Here is an 11,306-nt window from a genome sequence, read left to right on the forward strand (position 1 = left end):
TGTTAGCAGCAGCGAAGCCGCAGCTGCTCCTCCTGGGGTCCAACAGAATGACAAGAAAACAGAAAATATTGTAAAAACAAAGTAAAACCACAGCACATGTTGATAGATACATGATGTCATGTAACCGTGTGCGTTATCATTTCACTATTATATCGTATTTTCTGCGTATATTTCAACCATATGTACCAGATATACGTGTCATCTATACATATCTGCCTCTGCCAGACATCTGAGGAGCTAATCACCCAGCAGAATACTTTTATTATCAACATAAACGTCCTCACAATAACAGGAAAATCTGAGGTGTTGTGCAGCTAATGTGGCTAACGTTAGCTTTGACATTGTGCCCACATGTAAAAGATCTGTAGAAACTTTAAACCAATAAACAAGGACTAGATCAACCTAAACCTCACGTAAACTGTATTTTAATGCAGATGAAATCCCAACAAAGGTGTTCTCATTTACCAATTTTTCTGTTTTTGTTGTCAGACAGCAAAAACAAAAAGTGAAACAGTGACTGAGAGGCAGCCAGCAGTCGCTTCAGAACCATTTCTGAGCTAAAATGTTGATTTTAAAACCACAATATCATCTGAAAACTCACCAGACACCTGAGTTTAAAACAACAGGTGAGAATTCAGAGATAAGTTAATGTAAAATGAGCGCTCAGAGAGAAAGTTGGCAGTGAGAGAGTTTACTTCCTGAAGGGGGCGGGGCTAACAGCAGCAGCTCCTTATTATAGGACTAAATCCAGGAAGTATACAATCATGATGAAATTAACCATATTTAGAGAAAATGGGCACAAAACAGGACCGTAGACGTATTAGCAGGTCTTTGGTAGAAACTCAAGGCCTCCAGGTGCTGCATTCAAGGAAAAATAAGGAAACTAATGTAGAAAAAAAACATGCGATTAACATGCAAGTCATGCTGGTGAAGAAAAACGGTGCAAAAATTGCTGGTATTTGCAAAAAAAAAAAAAAGCAAAATTGTTGGTATTTAAATTAAAAACAGAATTAAAACTGAACATGTGCAGCTTAGTAAGCGAGCTAAAGCTAAGCTAGCTCAGTTAGCCGCCACACACGAGCAGCGTTTCAGGGTTTAAATGTTGTTGTTTCATTTCCATGTCGTCGGTATGAATCCAGCTCTGACGCTCGTGTTGCGAATCAATCAGCCGGGACACAAATTTGGCTCCGGACCGGCGCCATGAAGCAACAAAAAGTGAAAGGATGGTCGTGAGCGCGCCGTGACACGCATCGCTGCAGAGCTGCAGAGCTGAGTCAGGACTTCCAACCAGGACGACGGTCGTTTACGTCATGGTGGAGGAAATGATAGAGATGTAGAGATGCTATTTAAAAACAACAAAGATGTTAAATGTAAAAAACACTGGAATGCTGAAATGTTTAAAAAAAAAAAAAAAAACTAAGACAAACCCCCAACAACAATAACTGTGAGGTCAAATAATGATAAGATAATATAGATTTTTTTTTTTTCTGATTTTCTGCACCGTCAGCAGTGTGATTTTATTTTCACAATCACAATGTGTAAAATTACAGATTTTTAAAGATTTAAATAAACACTTTTGTTCTGTTATTTGATTCATTTTTATCTGTAATTTAGGAAAAAAGGGAAAATATGTGTACAATCAGTAAAATTACTTCTTTGATTGATTTATTTTAATTTGAATGTTTACAGTTTAGCCCAGTTAATTTAATTTAATTTAATTTAATTTCTTAGTTTAATTTAATTTAATTTATTTAAATTAAATTAATTTTAATTTTATTTAATGTTATTTAATTTTATTCAGGGTTAACATGCAATTGAATGCTATTTTTCTGTGATTTTACAAACTAATGTTTGTTATTTAACAAAATAGAACAATTGTAAAATGAATTACAAAAAACAAAATACATCTCAAAAACATAAAATACTTTGATTTAGTTTTTTTCTTTTTTAGTGTAAACCAGCGCCCCGTCAGCTGCAAACTGTTTAATAAAAATGTACATTTCCATCCAGGATGCTCCTTTATCCTCATAGTTAATTAACTCTGACAACATTTAGAATAAATGAACCCTGCTAACACTGAACCCACCAATGTGGACTTTATGGAACCGGTTGCGGCGCATCTCCTGCATCAGAGGCGAGTCCAGACTCCTGCAGCTTCTTGTTTAGTCTCTGAGCTGCATTAGAGGCTCCTGATCTGCTGCTCGGCTTCTTAATCCTTCAAACATTCGCCTCCAGAATATGAAAACAGGTTTTATGTTTGTCCTCTTCCATCTGAAGATCCGACTCAACGCGTGATCTGTTCTGAACACGACCGACACGATGACGATCCTTCTTTCATTTATATGTAAGACCTGCTGATGATTTATTAAATCGAACAAAAGGCTTCAACACAAGCTCACCGTTAAAGAAATAAAAAACGAAATATCGTTAAAAGTTTTTAACTCTAATTTTCTTCTAAATACTTGTTAATATTTTACAGATTTACCCTTTATTTCTGTTCAACCTCAAATAAAAATTAGTAAAATTACAAATAAAAACTCCTGATCTATATGTTTTGTCATTAAAAAAAAAATCTGGTAAAAATTTTAATTAATTTTTTTTTCTTTAAACATCAGAAAAATTACACTATTTTGTAATGTATATAAGTCAGCAAAAATAAATAAATAAATAAATAAATAAAAAAAATAAAAAATCCATTATTTTAAATGCCAAATAACATATTTTACTAAATAATATTTATATTTTTATCTGGCAATTATTTACACTTTGTCTTTTTTTTCTCACTGTTAACATCTAAAGTTACATTTTTCTGTGGTTTTGTGAAATTCTTCCACCGATGACCTCCACAGATATGAACTCATGATCCTGAACCTTGTTGGGTTTTTCCTGTGGGGACTCAGCAGGTCCTGAGAGGAGGCAGTGGGCGTGGCTGTGGGCGTGGCTGTAGGCGGAGCCAGCAGTCTTCTGGTGAAAGTCCTGCCAGTTCCACAGAAGATGCCATCAGCTGGATTTCCCAACAGGAGACCAGCTCAGACCAGTCGCAGGAGCACAATGAAGACGTTGTTCTGGTTCTGGTTCAGGCAGATGAAGGAGACGAATGAACAGACGTGTTCTCTGTTTACGACGTGAAGATGGTTTAAAATCAGAAAACAGTAAAACCAACGGAGTCACATCGAGGCTTTCTCCCGTTTTCTGCTTCATGGTTGGTTTTAGGTAAAAAAGACGTTTAACCAGGTTCAGTTTGGAACCAGATCGTCCTGGTTCGGGTTAAACTGGACTCTGTCTCCACACGTCTGAAGCTTCTCCTGGGTTGCCATGGCGATAAGGCTCTAATATACGGTTGATTGGCTGAAAATGAGTGAAGCTGTAAAAGCTGAAGATGCACTGATTGGAGGCATGTTCTAATCAAACAGACAACATGTTCCTTTAAAGCCATGACTGAGGATGAAGCTTGTTGATTCAGGAGTCGTGTTGTTGTTCCGTCGGATCACAAACGGGCCTGTTGTGGTTTAGTGGAATTAATCACCAACTCTATTAATAATCAACCATTAAAGTCAGATTCTCAGATAGTTTCTCAGATTCTTAAATGTGGACGTGTTCTGGTTTTAGAATACTTTTCTCTCTTTTTTTCTTCTTTTTCTATTTTACAGTCCAAATGACACCTTTTGCACACTTAATTTTCACATTACACATTATTTTTGCTTTTTTTTTTTTTTTTTTTTCATTTTGCACAATGTATGTATTTTTTAAAAATGTTATGTTTATAATTTCTAGATTATTTTTGCAGCACTAGATCGTTATTCTTTTACACACTATTTTTACATCTCAGTGTTTTGGTGTTTATTTTTTGCATTTTTACACACTGGATTTTTACATAACACTGTTTTTGCACACTGTATACTTTTTACTTTTTTTATTTTTATTTTTTTAACATTGCTGCAGATATTTTTCTGCATTTTTGTTCTCAGTATATAATTTTTTTCCTGTTACTTTTTTTGGATGGTGACACAGATTTGTTTCTACATGACAAATTATTCACATTTTTATGCACTGTATAATTTACATCACCAATTTTTAAAAACCTATTTATTTTTTGCATTTCTGCACACAACGGTATTACATTACAATTTTTTAAATTTCTTTTTTCGCATTTTTGTGCACAGTATATTTCTTCTGTTTCTTTTTTCTTATTTATTTATTTATTTATTTTTTAATTTTTGACACTATAGACACATATATTTTTAACATTACAAATTAGTCACATTTTTGCACACTGTATAATTTATATTACAGGTTTTTAAAGATATTTTTCCATCACAGATTTTTTTTTGTTGCATTTTTGTGCTTTTTTTTTACACTGCAGATTTTTATTTTGCAAGTTTTGCACTACATTTTTTCCCATTGCAATTTTCTCCCATTTTTATCCACTTTACTTTTACATTTTCTCTGTTTAAAAACACTCTGTACTTTAATCTGTTAGATTTTTGACATTTTTTTCACAGACTTTTTTTTTTCCATTTTTGTTATTTTTGGACTGTATATTTTTTATTATATATTTTTTACATTTTCGTGCACAGACTGTTTTTACATCACATCTGACCAACAGGTCATCATCTTTTCAGTTTGTTTTATTACTTCTGTGAACAGTTTTTGTGCCACAAACACAGAAGCGTCCTCCCTAATCCGTCCAGTCTGAATAACTTTGCGGTTGAACTTTATGTAAACAGTCAAATAACTCAAACTGAAAGTAAAACATGAGCAGAGAAAAGTCCTGCAGTATCAGTATTAGCTCAGCTCTCTGTCAGTTGTGCTTTTCTGAGAATGAACGCTGAGTTCTTTCCTCTCACTGTGGAGGACAGAAGTTGAATGAATTGTCTTTAAACTGTTCAGCTCATCAGTTTGAAGCTTCAGCTGTTTCCCTTCACATTGAACCAACGTCAGCCCGTCATCTGTCTCCTGAACATGTAAATACACCTAAACAACCTGCAGCCTTTGCTGAAAGGTTCCGGTTCTGCTGCTCTGATCTCAGCCCGTCACTGTGCGCCCTGCTCCGGCCGGTCGGTAGAGGGCGCTCCAGCCCCGTTTCCTCCTCAGCTCTGCGCTCAGGTGTCCTCCACCGACACCAGCGCCGCTCTGCATGTGCCTACTCCTTATTTATGGCTCGTTTTACGGCTCGAGCTGCCTTTTAGTTTCCAAATGTTGTCCGTTGTTAAAGTTACGCGTGAATTTGCGGCAGAAGTTTGTTTTGATGAAGATTCCTCAGAAACAAACTGTTGCGTCGCCGCACGGAGACGCGCATTTCCCATAAAGCTCCACTTGATGCTCATAAAAAAAAAAAGAAAAACACAAATACGAGCTCCTGTGTGAGCAAACTTGGATCATAGATCCATCAGCCGCCCCCCCTTCTCCTCCTCCGCCCGCCTCCTGCGCTCTGATTGGCTCCGGGCCTCCAGAGTCCCGCCCTGCGCGGCCTGTGATTGGCCCGCGGAGCTGCCCGTCGCTGGGGGGCGCCCGGCTCCGGCTCCGGGCAGCAGAGACGCACCGCTGCTGCTCCTCTCCGCTGCTTTAGTGCGTCGAGCGGCGGAGGGAAGTGGAGCCTGCGCGTCTTGTTGTGCGTCCGTGGACCAAACAGCAGCAGCAGCGGTGCGCGTTTCTTCCTCCTCCAGAGCTGCAGGCATCCCGGGGAGCAGCGGCCGTGCACGCCTCGGACCGCGGCGGCAGGAGGACACCGCGCTGCCCCCTTCCTCTCCTCCTCCTCCTCCTTCTTCATTCTGATTTTGACTCGCTGAGGCTTAAACGCTGCGCTCGTCCCTGATGGTAACCAACACCGCGCGGCCGGAGACATGTGGACTAATCCGGGGAACCTGCACCGCTTCTCGCTAGCGTGTCTTCTGCTGACGCTGTGGGCCGAGGTGAGAACTTTACTGTCATGCCAGAGGAGGTCCCTCGAGTTTGTTTTTATTTATTTATTTATTTGGTGGAGGATGTTAAATTCCGGAGCTAATTGGATTCATGTGAGCTGGAATTTGGGGATAAATTAGGTTTAGAAATCTCAAAGTGCTCCGCCTGGCCACGAGCTGCGGGCGCGTAAAAACGGAAACCTCTCGTGTTTGAGCCAAAAATAAAACCTTTTCCCAAATATCTGAGATCCCCGACTCCTAAAAGTTTGCCAAACACTTGAGAGAAGCAGCTCCACACGCCTCCAGCGCGCCTTCACCTGCGCAGAAGAGTCGTAAAAATCGCCTCCAAAAATCAGTCATTTTCTCGCTTTTTTCTTTTTTTGGAGACGATTTTTCAAACTGTTTGGTTTCGTGCGAAGCTGGATGTTTGTGAGTGTTCGGCTGCAGCAGGCTGTTCTGCAGAGCGAGCTGAATTGGAGTCCAGAGTGTCCAACTGTGCCAACATGTACAGTAGTGTGGGCAGCGCGCTGACTGTACGCAGCGAGAGAGAGAAAAAAAACGGGTTTCTCTCGCATCTGTTGGTGCAGTGAGACAAATCCTCTAGTTTCCAACTGCAATGTGAGACTTTACAGGGAGTTAGTCACGCTTCTTGTACAAAATGTGGCACCTGGCTGTAAAAAAAAAAGCATTTAAAATATATGAATTTGTGGCTTAAAGTGTCACTTTTTTAAACTAAAAAAGATGCTTTAAACGCTCCAGACGGACTAAACGACCTCTTCCGTCCCCCTTCAGGTGTCTCAGTCCACCGGTTACTTCGAGCTGCAGCTGGTCTCGGTGGAAAACCCCAAAGGGCAGCTGCTGAACGGGGACTGCTGCGACGCGGAGAGGAGCGCGGCGGAGGGCCACTGCGGCGCGGACGAGTGCGACACCTACTTCAGGGTGTGCTTAAAGGAATACCAAACGGAGGTGACGACCAACGGACCGTGCACCTACGGCTCGGAAACTACTAAGGTTATCGGTGGGAATACTTTTCAGTTCAAGGGCGCCCAGAAAACCGGACAGAACCGGAACATCAACGACGCCGGGAAGATCACCATCCCCTTCCAGTTCGCATGGCCGGTGAGTGGGGAAATGCGCAAATGTCTCGGTTTTGCTGTTGGTGGAAGTTGGACTTCAGTGGCTTGACTGCGGAAAATAACGCACCTAAATTCCAACTGTATGCATTTGTAGTTGCTTGGTGGCCGGTTGTGTGTCTGAATCTGGAGCTGCGTGTTCGAGTTTGATGTTTTTCTGGTGTTGAATCGTTAAATCGCTCTTGGAGCGTGTAATCTGGCGCTGTTGCGCACAGATTGGCGCACTTTGGCACACTTCTCTGTAGCCTCTCGGTGCTGTCTGCTCATTCTTCTTGTGGGTTTGGCAACTTCTTTTTTTTTTGGCATCTTTACACATTCAGTCTGCTCGTGTGGAACATCGCATTCTCCCCGGGGAGCTTTTCTCTGGTGAAGCCCGGAGCGCGCATGACGCACGACTTTTACGCACGGCGACGGTGCAGTTTTAAATGAGTTACCAAACCAGCCGCTTGTTTGTGCGGCTCCAGAGGAAGGGGAGGGGGTGGGGGTGTTGTTGTGCCAGCGTTTGAAGCGGTGGAAATAAGGATTTTACAGCAAGTGCTGATTAAGAAGTGGCAGGTAACTCATTATCTAATCCAAACAGAGCAGCGAGCCAATCCAAACCTGCTCCCGCTCCTTATTTGGAGACCCAGCGTGGGAAACGGGATCAGCGCTGGCAATCAGAGCCTCGTGAAAACTGCTGCTACACCCACAGATCTGTATCTGGGGAGGTCTGAACGGTCAGGAAGAGTCACAGGTTTGATTCCCACAACAGCTGAGCAGTGAGCTGTCAGAACAAACGTCCGCTCGTCGTGAGTCAAAGCGAGCAGAGGAAAGTCACAGCGCAGCCAGTGATCTCAGAATATTAGCCCGCGCTGAGGTGTTAAGTCCAGCAATCAGCCAGCCAGTCAACAGATAAACCTCAAAACCGTTTGTGCTGAAAATATCTGCTTCTTATCAAGTCCTCTCAAGAAACTCGTTTGAAGATTCTTTGATTTCAGGACTGAGCTCTTTATCAGAAACACTTGTGCTGTGGCGGTTTTGCAGTTTGTTTAATAAAACTTCTTGTTATTTCCCTGATTCTGCTCAAAGAAACGAGGATTTGTTGTTCCTCTAACTGTGCATCCAGTCAGTTTTTAGTTTTCCTTCACGCTGCTCGGATGAAATGAACACTTTGAAGTCTGAGGAGGCTTAAATTTTAGACAGATTACAAACAAGAGCTTAACCTCCTTAACTCCAGCAGTTTGGTTTTGTACATTTTAACTCACTGTGGGCTCGTTTTGCACTGCGATGCAAAGTCCTGCACCTTCATGGAAACAGAAATCTGAATCAGCTGGAACAAGTGGAGACGTTGGAGGCATATTTAACTTTTTTTTTGCATTGTTCCAGCCTCTCAAAGATGTTCCATCATGCTGGATGTATCTCCAACACCTGGCTCCTCTGTTCTCTGGTTCTGATCCAGGCTGCATTTATTTATTGATCCAGGAGGTTGGATTTTCCTCTCAGTCTCTCTGAGGAAACACTGGCTGCAGTTCAACCTCACAGTTTTGGTCACGGCTGAGAGAAAGGTGACGTCTCAGTGGTGTGGAGGAGCGATGAATGTTTTGTCTTTACAGGATCTGGTTTGAGGAAACTGTTTGTTTTCGATGAAACATAAAAGCAGGTTTGATGGCGTGTCAGGATTTGGAGCTCAGGTAACAGGTTGAAAATGTGCTGATTTTTCTGATAAATTGTGTCATTTTGTTCATTATTTTACTGAAAGATGCACGTTTTGTTTTGTTTTTATAGAATTGGCTGAAATACATTTTTGGGCGAGTTTGTGTCTGAAACCTGCAGGGTGACGTGAGTTTGGTGAAATGTTGCACTTTTAGGCTTAGATTTGGTTATTTTTCATGATTGAACCGCAGGTTGCACGTGTGCGTTCAGGGACTGCTGACTGGCTCTGATGGACGGTTCAAGTTTTGAATACATTTTTTATACATATACAATTTTTATTAATTTAAATCATTAAAACTCTCAACTGGACTGTTGGTTGCAGCTGAGTTTGCACCAAAGCGAGCAGAACTTTTAGGTTTTTCTGTCTAGAACTTGGTGGTGAGGTTTTGGGTTTTGGTTTAGATTTGTGGATGATACATGTGGGGTAAAGTGAGTGTGTTCAAATATCACAGTTTTAAGCTTCGGTTTGTTATTTTTCACGATTGAACTGCAGGTTGCACATGATTCGTTCACGGACTGTTGGAAAGTTGAACATCTGGTGAATTTTTCTGTTTTTGCAGTTTGTGGTTTTGATGAATGGTGTAATTTTGGTGATTTTTTTAAAGAATAGACAGCTGCCTTTGAAACCTGCCGGCAGATTTTCTCCAAAGGCTCCAGCAGCATCACTTTCTGAAGTTGTTGTGCCAAAAGCTGCAGATCCGTCGGCCTGATTGAAACATCGGCGGCGCAGGAGTCGCTTTGTGCCGCTCGGCTGTCTACGTGACCTCCCCATTCATCTTCCCCCTGGTCAGCTGTCAGCGGAGGGAAGATGGAAGTAGTAAGTTGGGGCCCGGCGGGCGGATTGGGTTTCCACTAAGTTGTGTGTGACACAGTCGCCGGGTATCGGTGTCAGCGAGCTCGCAAACAAGCGAAGCTGCCGGTCAATCTGGGCCGGGGGATGCCTTTACCTCTCAGGTTCACGCTCCGTCCCTCCGCCGTGGCCTCATTGTCTCCGCCGGCGGTATTTTCCACGATGTGCCCCCAGGAGGCGGCTGGAGCCTCGTCACGTCGAGGTCGGAGGCTTTCAAATGTCGCCGCGCTTCACGTGATTCTTTGAGATGATCAGATGATTAAATGAGTGGATGTTTGATCTGTGAGATGGAAGGAAATGGTGGAAAAAAGTCACGTTATCCACAGAAAGATGAGAAAGATGTTGAGTTTATGAAAAAACCCGGAAAATATGAAAGAATCTGGACTTTTTTCATTTAAAAAAGTGAGTCAAACTGATTAATCGATCATTTAATTTAACAGTTTGTGACAGAACGAGTTGTTTTTCATTCATATTCTGATCTCTTTCATTCTTCTTTTTTTTAAATTCCATTTATTTTTCACTCCAGAGGTGCAACTGTTGGTTATTCCCACTGCTGGTTATTTTCTTGGTTGATTGATTAATTCATTAGTGGTTTGATCAGTAAAATGGAAAGAAACCAGAAACTTTGTATGTTTAAGACGCTGCAGTCAGCTGCAGTCAGAGACTTTAAACCAATTTTCTCTCACGAAGTTGCTCAAATTCTTTAATTTATCACCAGAATAGTTGCAGATTACTCAGTATTTGGCAACTAATTGATCAATTGGCAGCAACTTGTGATCTGCGCAGTTATCTTTAGCTACTTAATTGATTATTTAGCCTATAAATGATGAAGAAAAACACTCAGAATGGCTTTTAAAAAATCTAACCCAACCATTTAAAGTGACATCCGGCAGAGAAAAGCTGCGACTTTTCCTGTCTGAGAAGAAAACTTTTGGTGTTTTTGGTTAATTGACGAGCGATTTGAATCGATGGCAGGCACGTTGGGTCGTCGGTGTCGGAGAGACGGTGGCTTAAATGAAACCGACTTTAGGGAACTGATTGTTTGGATCCGTTAAAGGAGTTGCTGAACAAGCCGAGGCGTCGGTCTGCTGTCGGAGGAGTTAAAGGTTCAGTCTGCGATTCTGGAGAATGACTGTTAGCGTTTAAATCGTCGGCATTTGACGGATTTACGATTCGATGAGCAGAAAAGGGGTTGCGTGGAATCGATTCGAGCACATAGATGTAGATAAACCCTTTAAACTCTGAAAACTCACCGAAATGACGCAATTCTTTAGAGATAAACTGTAAAAACGGAGAGAATCGTCATATTTCCTACATTCAGATGGTCCTTGGAGGCATCACGTGTGGGGAAACTCGACTACATCTCGTTATTTTCCAGTCAAAAAGTCGACTAAACTGTTTTAACACGACTCTGTTCTTCTCGACCAACATTCATCTCCTTCAGCTCCACTGATGGAAGTGACTCAGTCCGTGACGGGCGTAGACTCGAGCGGTTCATTGTTTTGTTGTTTTCGTGGAGCCATTGTGCTGTTTTCATCGTTTCATTCAGCTAATGTTCTTCGTTTTCCTGTTTCCAAAACAACATTGATGCAGTTTAACCCTCTGAGCGCCACGCTGCAGCTTTCTGCCCGTTCCTTTGCTCCGCTCGCATTTTTCTCTGCAGCGTAAAATCCTGCAGCTCCAGGAAACCACGACGGCGACGCTCTATGTGGAAAAATCAGCAATACGATG

At 41.7% G+C, this 11,306-nt stretch overlaps 1 protein-coding gene across 1 annotated transcript in view; it reads left to right on the forward strand.

Moving 5' to 3' along the window:
• The first annotated feature begins 5,574 nt into the window (after positions 1–5,574).
• The window catches only part of LOC103362927 (protein jagged-2-like), an 82,289-nt gene continuing 76,557 nt past the window's right edge, over positions 5,575–11,306 (forward strand). Inside the window, exons 1-2 of the mRNA XM_008289462.1 lie at positions 5,575–5,912; positions 6,693–7,019. Coding sequence (XP_008287684.1) covers positions 5,844–5,912; positions 6,693–7,019 — 396 coding nt within the window. The 5' untranslated portion in view covers positions 5,575–5,843. The remainder of the gene's footprint in view (positions 5,913–6,692; positions 7,020–11,306) is intronic.

Source organism: Stegastes partitus, unplaced genomic scaffold, assembly GCF_000690725.1.
Source record: "Stegastes partitus isolate 25-593 unplaced genomic scaffold, Stegastes_partitus-1.0.2 Scaffold616, whole genome shotgun sequence".
In the NCBI taxonomy this organism is placed as follows: Eukaryota; Metazoa; Chordata; class Actinopteri; family Pomacentridae; genus Stegastes; species Stegastes partitus.